Source organism: Calonectris borealis, chromosome 4 (genome assembly GCF_964195595.1).
Source record: "Calonectris borealis chromosome 4, bCalBor7.hap1.2, whole genome shotgun sequence".
In the NCBI taxonomy this organism is placed as follows: Eukaryota; Metazoa; Chordata; class Aves; order Procellariiformes; family Procellariidae; genus Calonectris; species Calonectris borealis.
In genome coordinates, this window is record NC_134315.1 from 46,216,426 (window position 1) to 46,244,423 (window position 27,998).

General features: G+C 37.6%; 1 protein-coding gene across 1 annotated transcript in view; it reads left to right on the plus strand.

Moving 5' to 3' along the window:
* FSTL5 (follistatin like 5) overlaps positions 1-27,998 on the plus strand; it is a 346,821-nt gene that overhangs the window by 222,933 nt on the left and 95,890 nt on the right. The window contains exon 7 of the mRNA XM_075149403.1: positions 6,190-6,356. Within this exon, the coding sequence (XP_075005504.1) occupies positions 6,190-6,356 (167 nt within the window). The remainder of the gene's footprint in view (positions 1-6,189; positions 6,357-27,998) is intronic.

A 27,998-nucleotide genomic window follows, 5' to 3' on the forward strand; every position in this document is an offset into this window, starting at 1 on the left:
AGCACTTGGTATGATGCCACATGAGAACCTGCTCAGTCAACTAAAACACTGGGAGTTAGTAGAGAAATCATAAAATGAATAAGGAACTGGCTGAAAGGTAGGTGATATGGGCTCAATGAAATGGGAAAATATCACTTTGAGAAGGAGTTATTAGTAAAGTTCTGCAGTAACCAGCTGGGAAGCAAACTTATTTAATGCTTTCACTAATACCCTGACAAAAAAAAAGTAAGAGAAGCCTCTCAAAGACCAAGATTTGGGGGTCATCATCAATACAGAGAAATGTTGGATTACTATAGTAAAGGAATTGGACAACCTTGAAGCCTGGCACAGTAAAAGTGAGATGAAAAGTAATGTTACAAATGCAAGATCTTATACTTGGTTAATAGTAAAAAATTATACTTCAAACTGAGAAATAATCTACTGGAAAGAGCAGAGTAGAAGAAAGTTGTGTGGACATGGTTTAGTGGGCATGGTAGTGTTGGGCTGATGGTTGGACTCGATGATCTTAGAGGTCTTTTCCAGCCTTAATGATTCTATGATTCTATGACCTGTCAACCACAGGGTAACTGTGAGGAACCAGATGAGATCAATGTGAAAACGGCAGTTGCATTCTATTGACTGAAGTCTTTCGGGAAAAAATATGGATTTGTTGATACATTGCACTTTTTTCATTCAAAATATTGTGTCTAGTTTTATTTCATGTGTTTTCAAGAAGGATGAATTCAAGCTGGATCAAATACAGTGATAACTTCAGTAACGAAAAACATGATAGAAGGAACCAGAAGAACTTGACTCAGTACCATTAAGCAGAATGAAGGGTAGGGGAGTTGTGCAGAATTGCTGTAGCAGCCAGGAGATTTGTCAAACCCTTCCAACCATCTAACACGCATTCCTCAACCAATGCAGGAGTGGGTATTTATGAGCCCCTTCAGTAAGAGTTCTTTTTTCCTGGTCAGTGTTAATGTTTTAAAATGTCTTCCCAGTAGTTAACACTTACTCTGGTTTCACCACTTTTGTCCTCTTTTATAATCACCTCTTTATGTTACTTCCAACCAGATATTTTTACGCAGCTGTCTGTAACCTATTCTGTTGTCCACATCTCCTAACTATACCTCTAGCTTTTATTTAAATGGGTTTGGCTGGGCTTTTTTTTTTTCTGCCTTTCTCCTCTTTATCTGGAAGAACATATCCAGTGACTTTTTGTAGTTAAGAACTAGGGATGTATATCAGACTGATATTGCATCTGGAGGAGTTACAAACAAACTCATTAATACAGTATACCGTAGTAGAGCATTCATGGTTCTGATAACAGCAAGCTATAAAGTTGTGCCAGGGGAGGTTTAGATTGGATATTAGGAGAAATTTCTTTCCTGAAAGAGTGGTCAGGCCTTGGAACAGGCTGCCCAGGGAAGTGGTGGAGTCACCACCCCTGGAAGTATTTAAAAGACGTGTAGATGAGGCCCTTAGGGACATGGTGTAGTGGGCATGGTGTGTTGGGTTGACGGTTGGACACGATGATCTTAGAGGTCTTTTCCAACCTTAATGATTCTATGATTCTATAAAAGGTAAAGTCTACTGGCTACTTATATATAATATTACTGCTCTGTAACCAACAATATCCAAATTTATTTTTTTGCTTGGTGTTGGTATTAGTAAACTGAATTAATTTCAATTCCAGTTTTTCTGAACCTTTACTCTGCTTTTTCATGTAAAATTAAGTAAACAAAATATGTGAGGTTAAACTTCAGAGAATTATTGCTCTACAAGGGCAACAAGGAGAGAAAGCTAGGAGTCATCCTAGCAGGTGATATCTCCCAGAGCCATAGCTTCAGTCTGTGGCAAAAAAGTATTTGCTCTCAGAACCAGGTTTATTTCTTTCAGGGAGGAAAGAAGAGATGATAAATGCATCATTTAGTTCCTGGGCCTGTCTCTTCTGTTTCCAAAGGAATGTCATGGTGCCTGGGCTCTGAGAGAGATGCTGCCCTGTGCACCTCAGAATGCTTTGCACACACCACATCCTTCCCCCCACACCAGTGTTTGCCTCGTCCATCCTGGCTGCAGGCAGTTCATGAACAGGGATTTTCAGGGAGTTACCTGTCAAAGAGTTCTGCTCCAGGTACTGCTCTGTAGGCTTAGGGCTTTTTGGATTGGGTGGTTCTTTCTTTTTCCCCAATAAGGAGAGAATATATGCAATAGTTTTGTGTTTAGAAAATAAGAAAAGTTATATTATAACTTATATATAATATTTTTCCTATGAAATAATAATTTAAAATGTACATAATTGTCTAATATATGAAGTTTTTTTACTTAAATGTTGTTCAGTATTTTGAGGGAAAGCAATGATTCTAGTACATTTATTAGAAAAGTTTTTCATAACTTTTAAGAAATACGTAACATCACTGCATTGACTAGTTCCAGGTAGGACAACTGTTTCTTAATTTTATGAAATTTTGCTTTCAGCTATTTTATTACAATATAGGCATGTGATAGAAGTTGTAAATGGAATATAAAAATATTGTATTGAAGACTGGGAATTATTTAAATAATTCTTAGGGAATTCCTCTGGCAAAATTAGTGTTGTTATCTTACATTATTATTATTGTGTATGGCAAGGCTATCATTACTATTAAAAATAAGGCAGTTTAAAAAAAAAATAAAAATCAGATGAACTGTTAGTGTCAACAAAATAATACAGTAATGCTTCTCTCTTGATTTCAGAATACCATCTTTGCTAAGGTAAAAAATGTTAAGTTTTACATTTGATAGAGGTTCCCTTTCTAGTGTTGCACTGTAATTAAAAATTATAAACATGTCTATAATAGTTACTAACCTTCTGTATACAGGCATCCATAGTAATACTGGAGTTAATTGAAAAAAGACTTTCCAATCTTGTACAATTTAAATTGACTATCTCAGTTTATCATGTGAAGGTTAGCATTTTTTATAGAGGGCCCTATAGCACAAGCTGATTTCATGATCATTAGTTCATAACTTTCCTAAATTAAATAGTGACTTTGGAAAACACAGATAATTACCCCTTTATAAATGCAGTATCAGAAGATTTATCTACCTTTTGAGATCTTTGCATAGTGAATTCAATAAAGAAGCAAAATATTTGTACTATCAGTTGTCTACCAGAAGTTTTGAATCAGTTCAGTAGCCATGCAGGTATGTCTCAGGAAGTCTGCATGATAGTGTCACTGAAGAGCCAATTCCTATAACATATGAGCTGAAATGCTTTTGATGATGCAGTAAATTTTAAAAACTACAGTAAATAGCACAATATTCAACATAATTCATACATTTCCTTTTCCTTAGTGTAACAAATTTTATCAGATAATGCATCTAGTTAGAAAAAAAATGAGTCAATCTCATTTGTGCATGTCTGGTGGGCAGACTTGAGTTTTAAGTCATAGAACATTCCTTCTGGAAGAAAAAAGAATCAGGGTTTTTTTTTGGTCTAAATATAAAATTAATATTTTTAATCACACAAAATTGAACCATTGAGTTTAATTACAGAACAACAAAGCTTTCTTTCCTGAAGATATTGAGATGCCTCTCTGATGCTTACATTTTGGAAAAAAAAAAAAAAAATTGCTTTTATGAGGCTAAAAAGAACCTGTAAAGGATCTTAGCTTGCTTATAGGTTGCTGCTTTGCTATAATGGAAGTATTAATGTCTCTCTTATAAGAAATTAATTTGGCAATTAGAAGAGAATAGATACATGATGCCTTTTGTAGTTTACTTAAAAAATGAAAGATAAAAAACCTAGAGATTTTTCATGCTTTAGCAGCTGAGAGGAAAAATTGCTATTTGGATGATCTTCAATTCCTATATAGTTCTTTTGTCTAATATGACAAAATCCTTACAAATGCAGAATTTTAATAGGTTATGTTTAATCAGGCACACCACAAGTGAAAAGACAACTCTCAGCTGTTTGGCCTTTAACCTATAGGCAATTACACAAGAGGGAAGAGTATACAGTGTCATCACATTAATATGTATCATTCTTTTTTTATGCAAGTGTCCAAATGAGTTGTGGGACGTTGAAGTGAAGTGGCCTTCTATTAATATTAGATCTGTTTAGTACATAGATTCGCATAGAAAGTTTCAACGTCTGGACTCCCATCACACATGTCTAAATTTTTAAAAGATTATTTGAAAACTTGAATAATGATAAACTTTTGGTTAACCTGAAAAATGAGAACTTTTTTGCTTTGGATTGAAATGAACATGGATGCTCACATAATTTATTTTTTTCTTGTTGAAATTTGTTCAGTTACTTTGGTTTTAGTTTGTGTTATGGTACAAAGTTAGTTACTAAGTCATGCATTATTTTTCTTGCAATATGAAATACCAGAGGCAATCAAAAATAGGGGAAGATGTACTTTCCATAGCATTAAGTTGAAAGGGATGAGAGTACTTCTCTACTAATATTAATTTTATTTACTTGTTTTTGCATCAAATAGATTTGCTCCAAAATTGTATGACAAAGGTTTCCTTAAATTAAATATAAAAATACTTTTCCTTTAAAGGATGCATGCTCTGTATTTACCAGCATATTTGTTCATACTGAATTCAATTTCATTAGGATTTTCTTTCCTTTTTTTTTTTTTTAACTTACAAAATTTATTTTGTATTGCAATCACACATTTTTTGTTAGATGTTTCACATACCATGCCGTAAGCTGTCTTCATTTTCACAGGACATGAAGTGAGTTTGAATTTGCTGCACTGGTGTTAATTTCAGAAATGCTGGATACTTTTCAAGAGCAATCATGAAATTTCTTCATGATGCAACCAATAACTTTAATGTGAAAAAGCAATTTTGTGTTCCTCAAATTTCTCATATTGATTGAATTTTCTCATACACATGCATCTATGCAGAACATGTGTGTTTGCATGTGTTCTTGGTGGGTTTGTTTCTAAATGTGTTAACAATTTGTCTACCCTGAAGAAAAAACAAAACACACACACACACACTCGAACCCCAAACAAAAACCTATGACACACTTTTGAAACTGCCTCCACTAAATTTACCATTTAACAGATATTTTACATTGGGGTATTTTAGGTAATACTAAATAAATTAAAAGTGGCTTGGCCAGCCTTGTGAAATAGCTTATAAACACTAACAATATCTACTGTGTTGCACAATAAATGCAGAAAATAGGCGGCAAGTATTTGTGGATTGAGTTAATTCACCATATTTCAGGTGACACACTGCATTTACTTCAGGTTTGTCTTTAACTGTTATACAGTATTGTACTCTGTACTTCTACCAGGTGCTATAGTCCATCCTGGTTGTTGCTTCTGTTCCTTGGCAGACAGAGCAGTTTCGGAATTGATGCCATAAAGTGCTCTCTTTTTTTCAGTTTTTCTTTTTTTTTTTCCCCCCCTCTTTCTCTTTTTTCCTGTGTTTAGAGAGATTTATTCAACTACACAACTATTTATTATTCTGGCACTGAATTTCTGCAGTTGTTGTAAAAGGAATCATGTTTGACCAGAGAAATGTAGTAGAAATTATTTTAACACTGTTTTTTAAAAATGACATTAACTAATGTGTTTGGACTATGATTAATGCATATTCTTCTGAGACTGAAATGGGAGAGATTACTAATGTCAGTTTGACCTGGAAACCATGTTTTCACTGATATCAAGGAAAAAGCCCCATAAAAACTGGCTTACCAGAAAAGAAATCTTATACCTTAATTTTATATTCTGAATGAAGAATTCACTTTGATGTCCATTTTAGTCTCAATCCTGTATGTTTGGTACTCTGAGTTCCATTTGTATTTTTCTTTTCTGAAAATGAACTCTCTCTTAGAGCAGTACTGCCATCTTAGTTCAGATGAAGGTGCTGATTACCCTGCTGCATTGGCCTTAACTGTCAAATAACTTCCAGTGTCTGACTTTGGATACACTGTCATGTTTATTACAGTCTTACCTCTGAAATTCATTTTCATGTTAAATGCCTCTCTTCTAACAGGGTGATAGTTGTCAGTCAATTTAATTGAAATGTCATGCTGACCTTTATTTGAAATACTCTGAACTTCCTGTGGTTGTTGGAAGTTCTTTTTACTTTGATTCCATTTCAAATCCTTAAATTACCAGTGTATGGAACCTGCATGCTAATTAACCTTATGAAACTGCCTGCTAATTAATCTTACAAACAATATATCTTTTGCAGAGGTAGTTCAGCTGAGTCTGCCTGAAGATCAAAAACTAAGCACTACTGCAGCAACAGTGGGACAAAGTGCTGTCTTAAGTTGTGCCATCCAGGGAACTCTGAGACCTCCCATCATCTGGAAGAGGAACAATGTTGTTCTGAATAGCTTAGATTTGGAAGATATCAATGTAAGTAAGAGAAAGCTCTATTTATGAAAAGTTTTGATAATAAGCTGTTAAAGAATAGAAAAGTGATACGTAACAAGCTCCATACTCCTGATGTTTCAAAGAAAAGAAATGGAAATGATATGCCTGCCAAACTCAGTCTGTTTTTATTTTGCTGTGTATTCAAACCCTTGTTGTTAAATATAGAGAAAACATGTTTCACAGACCAATCATTTAAAAGAATAAATCCAGCAATAAAAGCACATGAGGACAAAATTGCAGCCCAAAATACAGTCAGCATTATACATTCAGGGTTATACAGTCTTCAAACGTCTAAAAGAAAAAAGAAATCTGTGAAATGAACATTTTAAGAAACGCATGGTGACTTAGTGCAAACAGATGATAATCATAACTTTATCCTCTAATAATTCAATAATTTTTTTTTCCAAAATAAGTATTTTACTACAAAATTGGTTGTTTTGCTCATTCCTCCAAATATTCAGCAGTGTATATGGTACTTCTTAAAGAATCACCAGTGAATATCAGTGTAACTTAGAAATCTTTTTTTAGGAAGGCAAATATTTACCACCTAACTTTGCCATGACCTCAAAATATGGAGAAAAATGGAAAATGAGAAACATAATTACATCTTCTGACAAAACTCTAAAAATAAGCTTTCAGCTGTATTTTGTTTGCTTGTGGGTATACTTATTTTGCTTTGGCCATTTTATATTAGCAAAGTTATAAATGTGGACAAGCTGTTACATCAGGAGTTGTGCTTGCTCTCTGACTCAAGTGGATCCAAAATCACTGGAACTGTTACGTGTATTGAATATTGCCACAATCAAATATCTAGTTTGTTTATTTTTATTTCATTTTCTTGAAATGAATGTTTTTATTTCTAAGGTGGCAATTGTACTCGCACATCACCTTTCTTTTGTTTGCTGTTTTTACATTAGCTCTGTTTGTAAATTGAGCTTCCTCACAGTGGTGCTTTGTAAAATAAGGGGCAGTTTCAAAGTTCATCTTCCTTGAATGATAGCTTTAAGTCACTTGAGAGGCTTACGATAAAACCAGCATCCTCTGAAAAGTTCTCAGTTTAAATAGTGGTTGTTTTTGTTTGGTATTAATCATATGACTGATATTCCAAAGTGTCTTGCCCATGTTCACAAGCTCATTGCTGCAATATTTGTTAGCTTTCTGTAAATATTCATGATGCTTGTAAATAATGATTTGGAGTTCTTACTAATCACGTCTAAGTATAATACACGGCATGAGCTGTAGATAGAAACAGGAACATGCATCTGGACACAGAGAAATAAAAGGGAAATGATGAATGGAAATAATGAAGCTAACAGTTCAGTTTCAAACTGAAAGGTTCAGTTGACTGTATTTGCAGACATGAAAAGAGCAAGTGTTTTCAAAGCCTGCAACATACATTTTGAGTATGAAAGTGAAAAGAAAAAAAACACAGCAGAGAAACTTCTTGTGCCGGATGCAGGTACCCAGGTGTTGGCTGCAGGGGTGGCCTCTGACAGAAAAGGCCAGGGGCTGCCCCATGCCGGGCACAGCCAGTTCCATCCGGTTCCATTGGACCCACCGCAGGGCACGGCTGAGCCCATCAGCCACACTTATGGCACCTCTGGGAAAACATTCAAAAAAGGGCATAAAACACCAGAGAGAGAGAAGGGTAGAGAACAAAAAGAGTGAGAAACAGCAGAGGGAAGTCCAAGGCTGGAGGAGCAGGAGGTTCTCCATGGTGGAGCAGATATCCACAGCAGCCACACTGGAGCAGGTTTGTCTTGAAGGACTTCAGCCCATGGAGAGTCCCCGCTGGAGCAGATGAAAAGGGTGAAGAGAAAGGAGACTCAAAGAGAAACTGCTGTGTACTGACCTACCCCTCCAACCTTCTGCACCACTGGGGCGGAGGGTAAAGGAGTTGGGAGTGAAGGAATAAAGTTGCACGTGGGGAAGGGGGGGAGGAAAGCTGCTGTTTTAATGATGTATGCCTTTTTGTTTCTCACCACCCAAATTAGTAATTACTTGTTTATTTTAGTTGGCAATGAATTAAGCTAAATTTCCCAAAGTCGAGCCTGTTTTGCCCACCATGGTAATTAGTAAGCAATCTCCCTGTCTTTATCTGAACCCATGAGCTTTCGCATTCATTCATGTTCCTCTTATTTTCTTCCCCTGTCTTGATGTGGGGGGTGGAGGGGGAATAAGTAAGTGAGCAGCTGGGTGGGAGTTTGGCTATTAGCCAGGGCCAACCTGGTACACTTCTGAAGTACTTATCACAGCTGGAAGAGAGTTGAGTATGGAATTTATGAAGGCTCATGGTGATCAGACATTCAAAGCAAAGTTGAAATTGCTAGAATTGGCCAGATTCGTTTATATTTAATAGGAGAGGAGGAATGTGTGCCAGTGTACTGGATTGGCAACCCACAAACATAAAAAGAAAGGACTGCAAAGTGTTACCTGAGTGCTAGGATGATGTCTATGTGCATTTTGTGTACAGGTACAGTAAGAACTATAAAGAGAGTAAAAGCTTCCAGTGACAGGAGCACATAATTCTGAAGATCGATGTATTAATCATTTATTTGTTAGTTTAAGAAAAACATAAAGTGGAATGCTTGGAAGTCTTTTTAAGCAAAAATTATGTTATAGCTTAGTCCTTTAATATTAACTGTTTAGTTATGATTCAAATATAGAAAGAGAATTACAGATCCAATATCCATGGAGTGAGGCACTAAAATTAATAGCACTCAAATATATGTAGGTGATATTAATCTAATATGTGTTTGTAGCTAAACTAACAAAGGGTGGAAGAAAGAGTTAATGGAGTCTGGATACAAAAAAAAAAGAATGGGCATGAAGACATTGAGTTAAATTGGTCCCCAGAGTCTCTTTTCTTCAAAATTTATTTTACATGTTTCACTGTTTGCACTGATTTGATCCACCTGTATTTATTTCTAGATCTTCCTTTGGTTTGCTTCTTTCTTTTTCCTTCCATATTTCCTTGCTCATTCCATACCTTTCTGAACCTTGTTCATCATATATTCCCTGTTTGGTTCTTACAGTTTCACATTTACGTGAAGTTTGTTATGTAGCCATAATTTAGTATCCATTCAGGCAATGTAATAAAAATAAAACCTTGGGGAAAAGAAAAATAATTGGACAAAAAAGAGTGGTGTTTTATATTTCACTATGGAAAATGAATTTAGTACTTAAATAAATATTAACTTCAAAGGAGCAAATGCAGATGGAAACATAATGTGCTCCAGTTTATGTTGCAATTTAGCCACCAAAGAATGTGTTGTACTTATTCAGGCAATTTTAAGCATTCAAAACCCCTAAGTCCTTATATAATTTAAGATGTCCCCAGAGGCAATGTATTCTAGGCTTTACTATGGCTATATTATAAACTACAATCATGTTTGTCTAACTCTGGGAATTATTAATTTACTCAGTTATACAAGAACCACATCCGTGCATCTCAAGACTGATAATGTTGTGTAAATAGTAGTGCACCTTCTGAAAAAACATGACAAGCACTGACCTGGAAAGATAGATAAATTTTTTTTTCAGCAAAATGGGTCACAGATCATCATAACCAGAAGTCAGCACATACATAGGAAACCAATCAGACCAAGCAGTAGTGACAACGTGATTTTGTAAATCATAGCAAGTGCTCATACTTAGAAATTAAGTTTTTGCACTATGCAGTTCTCAATAAGAGTTAAACTATTCGCTTCAGGGAGGGACAAACTGAGAACAATGTAATGTCCTAGTGTTTTGCCAAATGCAAAAATGCAACAAGAAGAAGCAAAAGAGTCCAAGCCTAAACTCAAATTGTGACTGTTGAATTTCTATTTTGTCGAAAAATAGTCTACTCCTTTACTGAAAGTATACAGGATATATGTCTAAGGCCGTCAACTATGGAGTGACTAAGAGCCAGTCTTAAATAATGAATAATGTTATATACTCTAAGACATTTTAAAGAAATATTAAGGAATACTGTTTGACTTCCAAAGGATGATAATGAAAATTGTATTTAAGTAGTGCATTTAAAAAATGATAAAATAACTTAGAGAATGCTATCAAGTGTGTGGTCAGATATTAATAATGTTACTGATAATATCTAGTTGGTAATTTTAGAAGTCCTTAGTACTTCTCAATTCTTCTTATGGTACTTATGATTACTATTTGTGGAAGTAATGCATCTTGCTACTGATCTTTCTCTTATTGAAACTGATGGGAGTCAGGGAAAATCGGCATCCATCTGAATGAAACCATGAAAAATTGTATGCCTCTGCAAATTTTACTTAACTTAAATTGTAATATAATTGTACTGTGACTCACTAGAGAATTGATATCACAGGACTGATATTTTGCTGATATTTTAGTACACATCTATAAAGGCTTTTTTGCCTGCTGTTATCCTGTATCTGAAATTTCTTATCTGTCTTTCTACTTACCTGTTTGAATATGTTTTATCTAACCTATTATTCATCATAGAAAATAATTCTCACTTATGGAAAATTTTAAAATAGCAGATTTTTTTCCCAAATGCAATACATATTACTTTTTTTTCATGTTAGTTCATTCACTTTTTTAACAGTTTTTATATCTCATTTTACTTTATTCTTTTTCTGACATTTTCCTTCAGTTTTGCCTTCAGCTTCTTCCCTATGCCTGTCAGCAATTGCACTTTTCTTACAAGATGTCTGCCCTTTGTTCTCAATTTATACAAGATCTACTCAGATGACTTGTCCACATGTAAAGTTTAACATCTGCTAACATACTTAAATTAGTAATTTTTTAAGAGAGGGCAGTTCAACTTCTACTTTTTGATAAAAGCTCGTAATATCTTTCTTTAGGCTACCTTCATGGGAAGCACGTAATATTTCCATTTTGGGGTTTTTGAAGTTATGTATAGATTATCTTTCTCTCAAAACTTCCAATTTGTTCATCTTGTTAAAATTAATTTACAGATTACAACTTACACTTTTTTGGTATCATTCAACAGTCTGCATTCTCTTATTGATATATTCCCCCATGCCCACCCCCCACCCCCCCCCCAACCCCAAAGCACCATAGTGGAGATGCCATTAAAAGCTAATGTCCTCTGAAAGAACATGCTTCCTTCCATTCTGGAGAGTTCTTCTCAGCAATTGATGACAGAAATGTTTTCAGATTGTCTAAAATGCAAAGCATATTTCCTAGAAACGACTCCTGACATCTACCCTCTTCTTTTCCTTCCAACTTCTCATCCTTTTTTCCCCCTTTTTTTATTCTTAAGAAAATTCTCAGGAGAACCTCATGAATTATTCCCTTTCACATTGCCTTCTCCCATGGGATAGTATGGACCTACATATAAACTTCTCTTTATGCATGGTTAAATCGTTCTTAGTATGACACAGTTATGACTTAAGGCAATGGTCATAAATATAAATGCCCTGTCTGCCAAGAATTTATTTTTTTGTGTTTGCATTTATGACAGAATCCCAGGTGAGCCAGAAATGTCAGGGAAATATGCCTCAATCTTTTTTTCTGCTCCACAAAGACAACAACTCTTCAAAGTAAAAAATCTCAAAAAAATTTATTAGGATATAAACTAGAGGACTTAAATTTAAAGAAAGTGAGGATTAATAGGCAAAACAGATTAGAAATTCAAAATTCATATAAACAGATTTCTTCTTTCTCCAGTGTCCTGAAAGAGGGAATGCCTGCTTCCAGGGTTCAGTCAACTTGGTGACTTTCTGAATTGCTGCTCTGCATGGTCTTACTTCATTCCTCAAGAAGTTTTGCTATTGCCATTGCCCCTCTGATCTTGTGGAGTCTTTGCTGTGACTCTCTCACCCCTTCACCCCCATCTCACCATAGTCAAAAAGCTACCAATCTTGTTCAATACAAAAACTGGTTCCTGACCAGCTTATTTTGAACTTTCCTTAGTAAATAATAGCTAAATTGCAATGCAGCAATTGCAGTGTCATATCTTCTATGTGGTCCAGCAGTATTCTGTGTGCATTACAACCAGGATATATGAAGTTCGCTTTAACGGCTTAATTGCAGGTTTTCCTCATACATTATGCTTATGACACCTCTTAAACCCATGTATTACATCTCTCTCATACCTTTTCTACTGAATTTTTTAATGAAGTGGTTGGATTTGATTAACGGTGACACGTCAAAGTCAGCACATTTCTATTTTTAGCTGTATTGAATTGCCATTTATCTGTTACACAGTCTTTCTTTTAAGTAGGATGTATTACCTCTTCTGTTCTATTTAATGGGTCAAATACCATTTTTTTTCTCTATTCCATCTTAAAAGATAGGATGTCAAAGATGCCAATCAGCTTTATCAAATCTCTAATGCTTTTTTATTTATTTATAGATATGCCAAAAGTATTTAGTCTTGACCAGTGCAATCATCTCATTCAGTTCTCTTCCATCGTTTATTTCTCTCTTCCCTTTTTTGGAATCTGATTTTGAGTCCTAATTGATTCTATAGCAGTGAGGGAAATTTTGGATACATGTAAGACTTGCAAGATTCAGCATGTTTTATTTGTTTTGAATATTGAAGCTATTTTAGTATTTATTTTGGTGATGGCATGATGAATGCTACTTTAGACTGTACATCATGTTTCCATGACGCTGTAAAAACACATTTAAACTAGGTACCAGTGTTGAGCTGTAATCTTCTGGGTAAACGAAGTACAGTGAAAAAGATTGTGATGAGGTTTCCTTCACAAGTACTGATTGTCGTTAAAATAATCTGGACATGCAAGTTCTATAACTCTAGCTTAATCAAAGTTATAATACCTCAGAACTTTATGATACGGCTTATTATGTACATCTTTCTACAGTGGGGACTATTTTAACTTTGAGCCAGCTGACGATTCTCTCTTTATGAAGAAGCATTAAGATCCTCATGGGCTTTCTCTTCTCTTGTGCTAGATCAGTCTGCTTCATTTTATCTTCATTAGAAATGAGAGTGTTGATTTCAGAGGTGAACAGAATCATGTTCTGTGGACCATAACCTACTCTCATGCTTCCAACAGTGTAACTGTGATCATGATCTGGTCCTTTTCCTATCAGAGAGAGAGTGGGGCAAAGGAATTGCTTCTTGCAGAGCTGAGTCCCTTTTCTTGCACTACTCGTAATTCTGCGTTCTAGAGCTGTTTCTGCTAATCATATCCAAAATATCTGAGTCTGTTAGTATTTTCTTGGGTTTATTTTTCAGAAGTTAAAAATGAAAGGCCTTGTGACAGTGAAAGGTGGTAATATAACAGGTACATCCATTCGCCCTTGTCCTGAAGGAATCCTTGAAAATAACCCCAGGCAAGCCATGTTATACTACCTATAAGGCAACACTATACATTTTTGACATCTACAAACAGAAACTGTTAACAAAATAAAAGGGACATTGTGGATTTCTGAATTGATTGGTTCTTCCAAACCAATTTCTTTAATGCAGCGCATTGGACACATCTTTAGAATAGTAGCTGAAATGATAGTTCTGTACTGCTAGCAGTTTAAGAGGGTCTTCCATGTGAGCTGAAATATGTCAATACCAAAGGTCTTCAAAACATTGTTATTCTTGTTCTCCGTAGACATATCTTCCTGTACATTACAGCTGAGTGTGTCTAGTTTCATTGGAGAGTGCAGAATACATCAGTGACACTTTTTTTAGAAATTTAGAAATTTCTAAAAAGAAACTTAGAATATAAAGACAGCAAATAACAACTTACTTGATTTGCATCATCATTATTTTTGGTATTTTACAATATAGTTATATGCACCTCTGCTTGTTCTATTTTTAAGTTTTCTATAGTAAATACTAATTAGCAGATTCTGTAGAAACATGGAAATACTTTAAGAAAGGTACAGAGCTAGTGATTTCATTTATATTAATGTTTTCCTCTCAGTAAGCTGTCTTTTAAATACATCTTGATTTTTCTACCGTATTATTCATTCAACAATTGTTTATTATTGTCCTACTGCTATAGTAATTTGTTGTGGTTTAACCTGGCAGGTAGCCAAATACCACACAGCTGCTCGCTCACTCCTCCCCCACCCCCACCCCCCGCCCAGTGGGATGGGGAGGAATTGGAAGGGTAAGAGTGAGAAAAACTTGTGGGTTGAGATAAACACAGTTTAATAGAACAGAGAAGGGAAAATAATAATAATAATAACAATGATAATGATAGAATATACAAAATGAGTGATGCACAATGCAATTGCTCACCACCTGTGCTGACCAATAACCAAGTAGTGATCGCTACTTCCTGGAACACACCTATCATTCATATACTGAGCATGATGTCACATGGTATGGAATACCCCGTTGGCCAGCTGGGCTGGCTGTCCTGGCTGTGCTCCCTCCCAACACTTCTTTTGTTTTTCTTGAGCTGTATGTCCTTGACTAGCAGGGTACTTAGCAACAACTGAAAACATCAGTGTATTATCAACATTCTCCTCATACTGAATCCAAAACACAGCACTAGGAAGAAATGTAACTCTATCCCAGCTGAAACCAGGACAGTATCCACCCCTTATTCTATACCATTTACGTCATTCCTAGGTCTCACATTTTCAAATACATTCCAATTAATCCCCACCATCTTTCTTGTCTTTATATATATTTATATATACACACAAATACCCTTCCCTTAGTCTATGGGCCATCCCTCTAAAATGTCCATTGAGTTCATTTAGTCCATGACTTCGGGCTCCATCTGTCATAACAGTTTTTCAGGGCAGGAGAGATTATGTGTGATGTTGGATTGTTGCATCCTGAAGCCAGTTCTGATTCCATTATTGCTGCACTTGTCTGGTTCTATCATTGTTGCACTTTGCTTAGTTTCATCGGAGTTCATTCTTCATTAATCTGGGTGATTTTTACTTCTATACCATTGATAGCAACCATAGAAATAATGATATACAATATCATACAACATTTAACATCATACAATTCAGTTCATCGGCTATTTTCACCCAAAATCAAATCCCCTTGAGGTACACACCGGACTTGCCCATCCTTTCGCATCATCCACGAAGTGCACCCAGGTCCTTGAGCAAGAGCAATCCCACGGATGGGTTTTCCCTTGCCAGAGGCAGGAGTAACCCAGACTGTCTTCCCCAGCATATTTCTTATGTGCACGACAGGGACTTTATCTCCATCTACTGTACGTAAGAGTTTTGATTGCGCAGGACCAGTTCGATTGAAAGATCCCCTAGTGTTGACTAACCAGGTATCTTTTGCTAAATGTGTATTCCAATGCTTGAATTGTGTATTCCAATGCCGACATTGCTCTCGGCATAGTCTTTAGCAGTCCATTGTATCGGTCGATTTTCCGAGAGGCTGGTGTGTGGTAGGGGATGTGATATACCCACTCAATGCCATGCTCTTTGGCCCAGGTGTCTATGAGGGTGTTTCAGAAATGAGTCCCATTGTCTGACTCAATTCTTTCTGGGGTGCCATGTCACCATAAGACTTGCTTTTCAAGGCCCAGGATGGTGTTCCGGGCGGTTGTATGGGGCACGGGATATGTTTCTAGCCATCCGGTGGTTGCTTCCACCATGGTGAGCACATAGCGCTTGCCGTGGTGGGTTTGTGGGAGTGTGATATAATCAATCTGCCAGGCCTCCCCATATTTGTATTTCAACCATCGTCCTCCATACCAAAGAGGCTTTATGCGTTTGGCTTGCTTAATTGCAGTGCATGTTTCACATTCATGGATAACCTGTGCAATAGCGTCCATGGTTAAGTCCACCCCTTGATTGTGAGCCCATCTATATGGTGCGTCTCTTCCTTGATGGCCTGAGGTGTTATGGGCCCACCGGGCTATTAATAATTCACCCTTATGTTGCCAGTCCAGATCCACCTGAGCCACTTCAATCTTAGCCTGATCCATCTGCTGGTTGTTTGGATGTTCTTCAGGGGCTCGACTCTTGGGCACGTGAGCATCTACATGATGTACTTTTATGACCAGGTTCTCTACTCGGGCAGCAATATCTTGCCACAGTGCGGCAGCCCAGGTGGGTTTACCTCTACGTTGCCAGTTGTTCTGCTTCCACTGCTGCAGCCACCCCCACAGGGCATTTGCCACCATCCATGAGTCAGTATAGAGATAAAGTACTGGTCATTTTTCTCGTTCAGCAATGTCCAAGGCCAGCTGGATGGCTTTCACCTCTGCAAACTGGCTCGATTCACCTTCTCCTTCAGCAGTTTCCCACAAGGCGACAGGACCCATCAGTGAACAGGGCATATTGCTTCTCATTTTCTGGTAGTTTATTATACAGTGGGGCCTCTTCAGCATGCATCACCTCTTGCTCTGGGGATATTCTGAAATCTTTGTGTTCAGGCCAGTTTGTGATCACTTCCAAGATTCCTGGGTGACTGGGGTTTCCTATTCGGGCCCGTTGTGTGATCAGTGCGACCCACTTACTCCACGTAGCATCGGTTGCATGATGTGTAGAGGGGACCCTCCCTTTCAACATCCAGCCCAGCACTGGCAGTCGGGGTGCCAGGAGGAGCTGTGCTTCAGTACCAACCACTTCCGAAGCAGCTCGAACCCCTTCATATGCTGCCAATATCTCCTTCTCAGTTGGAGTGTAGCGGGCCTCGGATCCTCTATATCCCCGACTCCAGAACCCTAAGGGTCGACCTCGAGTCTCCCCTGGTGCTTTCTGCCAGAGGCTCCAGGTAGGACCATTCTCCTCCGCTGCGGTGTAGAGCACATTCTTTACATCTTGTCCTGCCCGGACTGGCCCAAGGGCTACTGCATGAACTATCTCCCGTTTAATTTGTTCAAAGGCTTGTCGTTGCTCAGGGCCCCATTTGAAATCATTCTTCTTCCGAGTCACTTGATAGAGGGGGCTTACAATCAGGCTGTAATCTGGAATATGCATTCTCCAAAAGCCCACAACGCCTAAGAAAGCTTGTGTTTCCCTTTTGCTAGTCGGTGGGGATATGGCTGTTATTTTGTTGATCACATCCATTGGGATCTGACGACGTCCATCTTGCCATTTTATTCCTAAAAACTGGATCTCCTGTGCAGGTCCCTTGACTTGACTTTGTTTTATGGCAAAACCAGCCCTCAGAAGGATTTGAATTATTCTCTCCCCTTTCTCAAAAATTTCTTCTGCTGTGCTGCCCCATACGACGATGTCGTCAATGTACTGCAGGTATTCCGGAGCCTCACCCTGTTCCAGTGCGGTGTGGATCAGTCCATGGCAAATGGTAGGGCTGTGTTTCCACCCCTGGGGCAGTCGGTTCCAGGTGTACTGGACGCCCCTCCAAGTGAAAGCAAACTGTGGCCTGCACTCTGCCGCCAAAGGGATTGAGAAGAACACATTAGCAATATCAGTTGTGGCGTACCACTTGGCTGCCTTTGATTCCAGTTTGTATTGGATGTTCTAGCATGTCCGGCACGGCAGCACTCAGTGGCAGCGTGACTTCGTTCAGGCCACAATAGTCTACTGTTAGTCTCCACTCTCCATTGGACTTTCGCACTGGCCATATGGGACTGTTAAAGGGTGAGCGAGTCTTGCTGATCACTCCTTGGCTCTCCAGTCGACGAATCAGCTTATGGATGGGCATCAGGGAATCTCAGTTGGTGCGATATTGTCGCTGGTGCACCGTTATGGAAGCGATTGGTACCTTTTGTTCTTCAACCTTCAACAACCCCACAACAGAAGGGTCCTCTGAGAGACCAGGCAAGGTGGACAGCTGTTTAATTTCCTCCATCTCCAGGGCAGCTATACCAAAAGCCCACCAGTACCCTTTTGGGTCCTTGAAATACCCTCTCCTGAGGTAGTCTATGCCAAGGATGCACGGGGCCTCTGGGCCAGTCACAATGGGGTGCTTTTGCCACTCATTCCTGGTTAGGCTCACTTCGGCCTCCAATACAGTTAAGTCTTGGGATCCCCCTGTCACTCCAGAAATACAAATGGGTTCTGCCTCTTTATAGCTTGATGGCATCAGGGTGCAATGTGCACCAGTGTCTATGAGAGCCTTATACTCCTGTGGGTCTGATGTGCCAGGCCATCGAATCCACACAGTCCAGTAAACTCGGTTGTCCCTTTCCTCCACCTGGCCGGAGGCAGGGCCCCTCTAGTTCTGGTCATAGTATCTGTTTCCCACTTCTTGCAAATACGAGTCCAGAATTTCTTCATTACAATCCAAAGTAAGATCAGCCCTTCTACTCTGTCTGGGGAACTGTTCACTGGAAACTGGACCGTTGTGAGACAGGTTTTTCCTGACAACTGGAGCAGCATTTTTCCTGGGAGAACCCCTTTGTGTGATTGTTTTTCCTTGCAACTCACGTACCCATGCCTCTAGGATCAAGGAAGGTTTTCCATTCCACTGCCTCATGTCCTCTCCGTGGTCACGCAGGTAAAACCACAGGGTGCCCCATGGTGTGTACTTTCTATATCCTCTCTCTTGAGCAGAAAAACGCTCACTCATAATGGCTGAGATACTGGTCCGTACGGGTGGAGAATAGGACATATCCTCTTCGAGTTGCTGGACCTTCCGGGACAGTTTCTCCAGAGTCGAGACAAGGGAGGAGATGACAGTTTCTTCAAAATCCCGGAGTCTGCTAACCACGTCATCCACCGTTGGTGCTTCTTCCTCTTTCCAGCACAGTACTGCCAACGAACTGGCATATGACGCTGGTGCGCTCCGTACTAACTTCCGCCACATGGGTCGCGTGCACTGGACTTCATCTGGATCTTTGGGTGTTTGGTCGTTGTCCAGGTCACTATAAACCACCTCCAGCATGCCTAGTTCTCTCAGGTACTGGATACCTCTCTCCATAGTGGTCCATTTGCTTGGGCGATATATAACATCTTCCTTGAAGGGATACCTTTCCTTCACACCTGACAGCAGTCGTCTCCAGAGGCTGAGGGCCTGTGTCCCTTTTCCAATTGCTTTGTCAATGCCCCCTTCCCTAGCAAGGGATCCCAGCTGTTTGTATTCCTTTCCCTCTAATTCCAGACTACTGGCCCCATTATCCCAGCATCGGAGCAGCCAGGTAACAATATGCTCGCCTGGACGACGGCTGAAATCTTTCCGCATATCTCGCAGCTCACTCAGGGATAGGGATCGGGTGGTTTCCGTCTCGTTTATGAGTTCTTCCTCTTCCTCCTCCCCTCCTTGTGATGGCCTTGCTTTTCCATTATCCCTTTCTAAACGACCTGACCTCTGCTTCCAAGGTTTCTTCTTCTGTACAGGGGCGACGGATACCAGCAAGGGTTGGTCCTCTAGTTCAGCTGTAGTACCCGTCGCGGGGGTTGGAGTAGCCGCAGTGCCCATCATTTTGTCATCAGATCCAGAGACCTTCTCTCCCCCTTGAGGGTTCTGAGTAGTTTTGAACAGGGCTCGGTAGGCATGGGCAATCCCCAGCACGTTGCAGTAATCTGGGTCTCTCTGGAATTGCCAGGGTGACAGCATACGTTTTCTAAATATTTTACTAGTTTTTCAGGATTCTGCACTTGTTCAGGGGTGAAGCTCCAAAACATTGGAGGTGACCACTGTCCTAGGTACTTGCTCATACTATCCCATACACCCTGCCACTCATAACTGTCCAGCCTCGGGGCAGATCTCTGGGTGGTATTCTTAAATAGTTGTTTAACCTTAAACAAGGCCTGAAACACATTCAGGAGACATAGCAATAGGAACACACTGGTTTGAACATCCCAAGGATATTCGAAATCCTCAAGAGCTATTGTAATCAGCCTGGAGGAGAAGGGGAAGGTGAAGGAAGCTGTCTCCCCTGTAAATTGGCTCTCCAAGGAGAAGGGGTAAAAAGTGTAATTATTAATAGTTTCCAAAAGATAGCTCCTGAAGAACAGGAATGATGGCAGTGCTGAATACAGGCTCCTGACCAATAATTTTATCATAACGTAAACCAGTGTCACACAGTATAGCAAAGTGATGACCTTAATCCATTTCCCAGAGATGATAAACCCCACATAAATACTGAAAATCAGCAGTATATACAGCCAGGAAGGTGCTACATACCAAAACTCCAAGAACAGATCCAACAACTCTGAGAGCAAATAAACCAACATTGTGACCAGCGAGTACTAAACTGATATAATGAATGCTTATACCAAATTTGTTTTAACCTGTTCGGGTCAGATGTGTCGTTATCTCAACCCTTCGTGCCCTACGTTGGGCGCCAAAAAGGATTGTCGTGGTTTAACCTGGCAGGCAGCCAAATACGATGCAGCTGCTTGCTCACTCCCCCCCCCGCCCAATGGGATGGGGAGAGGACTGGAATAATAATGATAGAATATACAAAATGAGTGATGCACAATGCAATCGCTCACCATCTGCACTGACCAATAACCAAGTAGCGGTCGCTACTTCCTGGATCACTCCTACCATTCATATACTGAGCATGACGTCACATGGTATGGAATACCCCGTTGGCCAGCTGGGCTGGCTGTCCTGGCTGTGCTCCCTCCCAATGCTTCTTTTGTTTTTTTTTTTTAAGCTGAATGTCCTTGACTAGCAGGGTACTTAGCAACAACTGAAAACATCAGTGTATTATCAACATTCTTCTCATACTGAATCCAAAACACAGCACTAGGAAGAAATGTAACTCTATCTCAGCTGAAACCAGGACATAATTTTTAGTCCTTTTTTCAGAGACACTAGAATTTCTATCACACCTATCTTTCTTTCCACTCTTGCCCGTATTCCCTGTATTTTAAAATTAGCGGAAAGCTATTTGATCTATTGTGTTATAAGCTGACTTCAGAATTTTTGTAAACCTCTTTTTACACTACCATAGCATCTTTCTCTCCCAACCCTTTCTTTTCAGTTCAAACTCACTGTTTTTCTGTTCTTTTCTATATAGGTATATATAGAGATGCAGGTTATGTCTGCACTCTACATTGCTGATACTAGCAAATTCAGCTTGTGCTATTAATTTCTGATTAGTGCATGAAAAAATTGCATTTTGATATTTATGTACAGTTATAAACTTACTCTTCTAATTTTTTTTCTGCAGTATACATTCCCTCAGCTGAGTGAAAAACAGCATCATTTCTGAATGCTTTCTAGTTATATATTTATTTTTCCAGCTTGTCCAGGTAATTTTGCAGTACTTTTGCTATCCTACTAGACTTAATGCTTTCCACAGCTTTTGATAAGAATTGTGTGAAAGAGTTTTGTAGGATGCAAAAAGAATATCAAGATTTTCAGGTTATTATTTTAGAAAAGAAGTCTCAAAAGAGCAACCTGGACTAGGCTACAGCTAGCAGGAAAGGTCAGTCCTTCTTAAAAGCATAAGAAAGATGCTTTGTTAATAATGGCCTCTTGTGGCTCACAGCCCTGACTTTCAAATCATTGCTATAGTAGATTAAATAGGAGGGCCACATCACCAGTAATAAAACTGCTTTGATATCCAAGAGTCTGTGTCACTGAACAAAGAGGCACAATTGCTTAAACACCAAAAAAAGAAACCCTTTCTACCCCTCCCTCCCAAGCATCCCAGGAGGAAGAGTTAAGATAGGTAGGACATAATTACCTATTGGGAATTTGGCTCAACTGGCATTTGTAATATATAAAAAAATAATAATAATTAAAAAACATCCGCCAGAAGTGTACCAAGGTATTGATTCAGTACTGGCTCAAAAGAAAATTTGCCACCCACCTGTAAAATCACCAGTACCGCTACTTACAAAAGTGACGTGAAGCAAATTACTTATCCAGATCAAGCCTGCTTAATTTGTGAGCTCTGACAGGATTACAACAGAAGATGGTATGTCTGTCATGTTTTTCAGATGATGACATTTAAGATTTCTCTGAATCAAACTGCTCCGTGATCTATCTACCTATACTCCCATTACCATATATCCATTCATATCTAAATGTTATTGATGATCTACTTTAGTACAGACAGATTTCTCTTTCATCACCCAAAGTTCTGTGCCATATGTAAATATTATCACCTTCCTGTGTATATTTCTTTTCCTTGTCATTTTTATACCTTTTTATATAGTCATCTTGATAATCTAGAGCTCCTTTTTCAAAAGCTTGCATTCAGAACTTTTTCTATTTGGATATAAGTAACCTTCATCTTTATTGCCAAAGAGTTTTCATTATTCTGTTAAAGAGGGGAGATAAAATAAACTAAAAGTTTTCCTAAATTTAGTATGAATTATGGCAATGCCTTTATCTGTCAGTACTTTTAATGGTTGCTGTAGTTTTGCTTGATTTTTGTATAGGTTTCTATTTCTAGTTCACATCTATATAGCTAAAATGCTGAATTTTAACTGTAGTATATTTACTGGGGTTTAATAATTTTTATTTGTTTACATTTACCATGATTAATACTGTGACAAATTTACATGTCATGATCATGAAAACCTTGAAACATTGGGAGCAATTGCTCAATAAAGTGATGGTGCTCTTTCTCAGTCCATCATCTGGTCACACTTCAACTCTGAGCTGAAGAAAAAGTCTTGAGGATGGTCACCTCTACAGTCTCTTTCTGGCTATTCTCAGCTGGGCTCCTTTTGCCTTTTGTTATGTTTGCTGCTCTGTCTTCTACTGACTCTCATTTTGGCAATGCTTTACAGGTAATAAGATTGATGCAACCATATATTAATGGAACATCTGTACAGTAATGACATATTTTGATGGTTACTTGCCTGAGTTGGACTTGTTATATCTGGAGGTGAAAGCTTCCATTTTCTATTTTCTACATTCCAAAACATTCTGCCAAGCCCTCGTGAAGAATCAACTTTTTATTCTTTCTTGCTCTTCACAGGATTACTTTTTTCTTTGAAGCTTGATAAAGAATGTAGGAGATGTACTCTTCAAAGTGGGTGGGAATTACAAAAAGGAAGATGCATTTGTCCATTGAGGACATCTAATTCTCCTTTCATGTGTGCCTGGCTATTGTAGCACTTAAAACTCCAACCAGAAGTAGAGAAGTTGAAACAGTGTTCCTAAATAATATCTAGTTTGGTTTGGTATAAAAATTAATCTCCCCCTAGAGTAAGGGAAATTCAGGTGAATTTACAGAGGATCATTGAATCTGCATTCTTTATTTTATTTTTGCAGATAAAATGAGGTAGAAGTGACTGGATTTTTGACAGTTACCCAAAAATACTTACCAAATATGTTTTTGTTTTGCTGATGATTAACATTTTTCCTCTAGAAATTTCTAAGGAAATATCTTAATGTTTTGCAATGTTTAGTCTTTTCATATTGGTATTTGATTGAACACTTGAAGAAAAAAAAGAAAAAATAAAATAATTTTTAACCTAAAATAAAATTCAGGGTATCTTAGTAAAAGAAAACATTCTTGTCCACTCTCATCTGAAGTAGGTTATCTTGTCTGGTTTAAAATCAGATTTGGGTGTACATTTAATCTTAAGAACTTTGATAACAGCAATAGTTATGCATTTCATTTCAAATTGTCCTGTTACTTAGTTGGGATGAGACTATATCTTCCTTTGTAGAGTATGTACTCCTTCCAGGCAAGAGTCTGTCTTTGCAGACCTGTTTATGTAATGAGAAATAAAATGGAATTGCCATACTCTGGCACAGTAAAATATCAATGCCATACCACTTTTGTCTACAAGGTGTTTTAAATTTTGTGCAGCAATTTGCAAATGTTAGGAATTCTGTGAAGTTCCTGCTGTTGTCACTTATAGTTAATGAAAGATGACTGAAATCCTGTTTTGCCTTCATGTTTTTGACATGATGTACATTAGTCAGATGCATTCATGAAAAAGGTTTTGAAGTTTAAGCTGTGAATGTTAAAATATTAACATTTTAAATTATAGTAAAAGGAAGGCAGGGGGAAAAAGCTGCCTTTTCTCCCACCCTTCTGTATTAAAGATCTTATTTCTGACATGAATTCTACGATTAGCAACAGTTAGCAACTGTTGATGATAGGGTTATAATTAGAGTAAAATATAATTGAAACCAAGGGTTATATAGAGGGATCAGCAATAGAAAAAGAACTTCTGTGCATTTCAGTCTTCCAAAGTAAGACTGTACTGTATATAAGAATAATTTGTATGATGGTATTTCAGTAATATAGTTACTTATACTGACAGTAACATAGAAGCTTTCCAATGAATAGTGCTGTCCCATTGTTTAATATGAAAGCATAGAACAAAGGTAAAAAAAGAAAGTGTATATATATATATAGCTTCATGGTTCGTAAGGGACTTGGATTTCTAATGAATTTTTGGGTCCTTTACAGAAAGCAGTAGTTAAAAAAGCAAAAATTAAATACAGGAGACAAATATAAACAATAGTGGTGTACTGAGAAGTAGAATTATTTTGGTAGATCCCATAGAAACTTGAAGTCTGTTAACAAAGATTTAGCTATTGTTGCAACAAAAGAGGATTACTTATTATGATTGGCACAGCAGTAGTAAAAGAAGCAGTGGATGTCTCACAGAGAGGAGAACCTATTACTCTCAATTCAAAGAGAGCACAAGAATATGGTCATGACTCAGTGTGACACTCTGATTTGCATATAAATCTTTTATATGTGTATTGTTTAACTGGAGTTTATGGTCTTTCAACTGTGCAATCGAAAGTATTTGTGTTTGATTTTTTTTTTTTTAAACTGTTACAATGTGTAGGAAACACATGTACCTCATTTAGGCAATTTACTTCAAAATAATACACAGTTTACTAAGAATTTTGCAAATAGCAGGATATGGTAAACTTTATATGTATAACAAACGATGTGAGTGTTTAATAAGAACAAAGTTGCTAAATATCAGCAAGATTTCTTTACTTTGTTAATAACAGCCAGAAAATATTAATGACCACTATTCACAATCCCTTTAGGAAATGAGGAATTTCCATCCTCATTTCTGTGACTTGAAGACAGATTACATCTAACAGAAAGATATTACTGGAAAGGAGAAACACAAATATCTTACTGGTCATAATGTGTAGAAAATATAAGATTGTTAGTTAAGCATTATGCTATTGTATTTGTATATGAAAAACCATCAAAATATGAGATACTTTAGGCTTACTAACTTTCTTCATAACATCTTGGCTTCATATTAGTAAAAGAATAGAAATCATACTTGGTATAGCTCTAGAAAATATGTTTGTCAGTGCCACCACATGCTGAAACTTTTTTTTTAAGACAACTTTGTGAACACTGTGATTTACCTTGTTTTATACCAGGATCTTCTTGCAATAGCTTACAGTTTACCTGGTCAGAAACCATGACCAGAGTGTGCAAAGGCTATCACTAAAACATATCATCACAATTCATTTATGTAAAGAGAGGGGGAAGAATTGTTCCTACATAACTAGTTTCAGTGGTTACAGTGACAGTCTTGAAGCTGCTACCAATGACACTGAAGTGTCTTTTCTTTCATTGACATTAAGGAATTGATCTTGCCTAGTAAAGCTTTCCTGTGATAAAAGATTAGACTGATGAACATGTAAAGTTGTGTTAGTGGTTTGAGCAAAGGCAAGATGTGTGTGATGTTTGGATAACTAAGATTGCTATTAAATGTAAATTGTCTCAGCTTTCAATTCTTTATTAGTGTAATTCAGCCTTTGCTTGTTGTACTCCAGCTCACGCTAAGTGCTTAGTTCAGATTGACTGGGATTTGCTTAAAAGGCTCTATGAAGAATATTTTTATGAGTATTGAGTGTGTCAATCTGGGCTAGACCCTTGTTAAGTGAAGCTGCTGTGCTAGCATTCAGGCTCTCAATATTTTGATTTTCTAAGCAAAGAGCAAAGGATGGCAGTGGACAGATGTCATTCACTGTGTTGTATGTATTCAGGTATACACTTTAAAAAAAATCTTTTGTATAGGAATTCCATTCAAAATCTTTCTAAGCATGTATGTGCCAGTTTCTTATATAACATGCTTGATAATAAACTTACACAAATGGCACTGTGTTAATAATCCAAGTAATGTGTGTGACTGGCCATATTTTTTCTCTACTGTTGTCTGGAGATCATATATTAATGCTGCATATAAAATGAGAGATCATCTTAAAGAAAACTATTCAAGTCACAATATGCTTTTTTTTCCCTTGCACCCTAAGAATAGCCTAAAGTGAGTCATTCTGATTTTCAAAATCAGGTTTGAAGGTACTAGGTCTATTTTTTCTTTTTTTCTCCGTATCTCCTCTTCAGCTACCACATAGTAGGAGATTCCCTACCAATCTCTATCTTTTTTGTTTTAGGTAGTTTTGTCTGCAAGATATCTGAAAGCTCTATGTATTTGACAAAGTATTTTATTGCCCGTTGGTTGGCTTATCACATGCACACAGGGTAGCTTGTAATAAAATAAAATTTATCCTGCAGAGCTTTTGCAGACTGCATAAAGCTTGAAGACACTTTACCTACCTGTCTGTCTCACTCCTGGATAATTCAGAAATACATGGGGTGGACTGGATGAAAATTGGATGAAAATTTTAGTAATATGAAAAGTATAAAAGGTTATTTTTGTATTGTTTGTAGATTCTCTTGAGTTTGTGAAGAAACATCTTGAGAAATTTGTTTCTGTGAAATAAAATAAGTGAGTTCTATTACTTTAAGATGAGCACAGTTCAGGAATCAAGGATATGAATATCGCCAACATAAGAAAAGGATTTGTACTCATGAAACTAAAACTGAAACCCAGTATTTTATGCAATAGGAAGATCAAAAATTCCAATAAACTTTATAAATTTAAAACAAAAATGCTTGTAAGCTAAGGGATTGAAAAGAAGTTTAATCTTATCCCAGTGTAATTATGAAAAGTTGATGTTTTTAGAATCAGGAAAATTTAGGAAATATTCAATGATTTCTTTGCATTCTTCCTACAAATAAAATGTGTTTAAAGAAAGAAAGTAGAAATGGGGATGGTCTTGCGAAGCTCATTCCACAAATCTGACCCTAAATTGAGGCCCCTTAAAGCGTAAATTGTGTCAGTACTTCTGCTTCTTTAGGGCCTCCTAGGACTTAGATATCACTTTGGATGTGATCTGATACAAGTAAACGGCACAGTGCAAAGCTAGTTTCTTTTTGCAGATCTAGCTTCGAGTGTAATAATAAATACATCTACAATTAAAGCTGATTTAAAATAAGAACAGTTTGGGGGAATTATAATAAATGGTGGTAATTGGGTAATTATTATAAATTCATGTCACTGGTTATGATGTTAAATTGAAAAATATATGAGAAACGAATGTCAGATAGCTTTATCCGAGTAAATCTGATTATGTAACAATTTGTTTTGTTAAAAAGTAGAAGTTAAATGGTATGTGGGTCATTCTGAAGATCTCTGTGTGTAACATGAACCAATAAAAAAGGCAGCTGCATCAGAACGTGCTGAAATTTCCATTTAATATAAGCTGTATCTACTCAGTTGGAGATTTTGCGTGTCTAAATGAATTAGCAGTCGTTATTGCAGATTCATAGCAAGATAGCATAAAGTTACAGAGTTTTTTGGGAAGTAAAAGATTAGTGATGTTTTATGGCTAGCTTCAAGAGCTCTAGTACTTTGGCAAAACTGTCACTTGTGTGTAGTTTGTCTCTCCCACATACAAGATCCAAATTCTCTTTACACGGCTACGTATAAAATGAGGTTGTTATTCTCACTGGAGACCTAGGAGTGAGGAGTTTTATGACACTTGTCTGTGTGGTCCCTCTGCAGGTT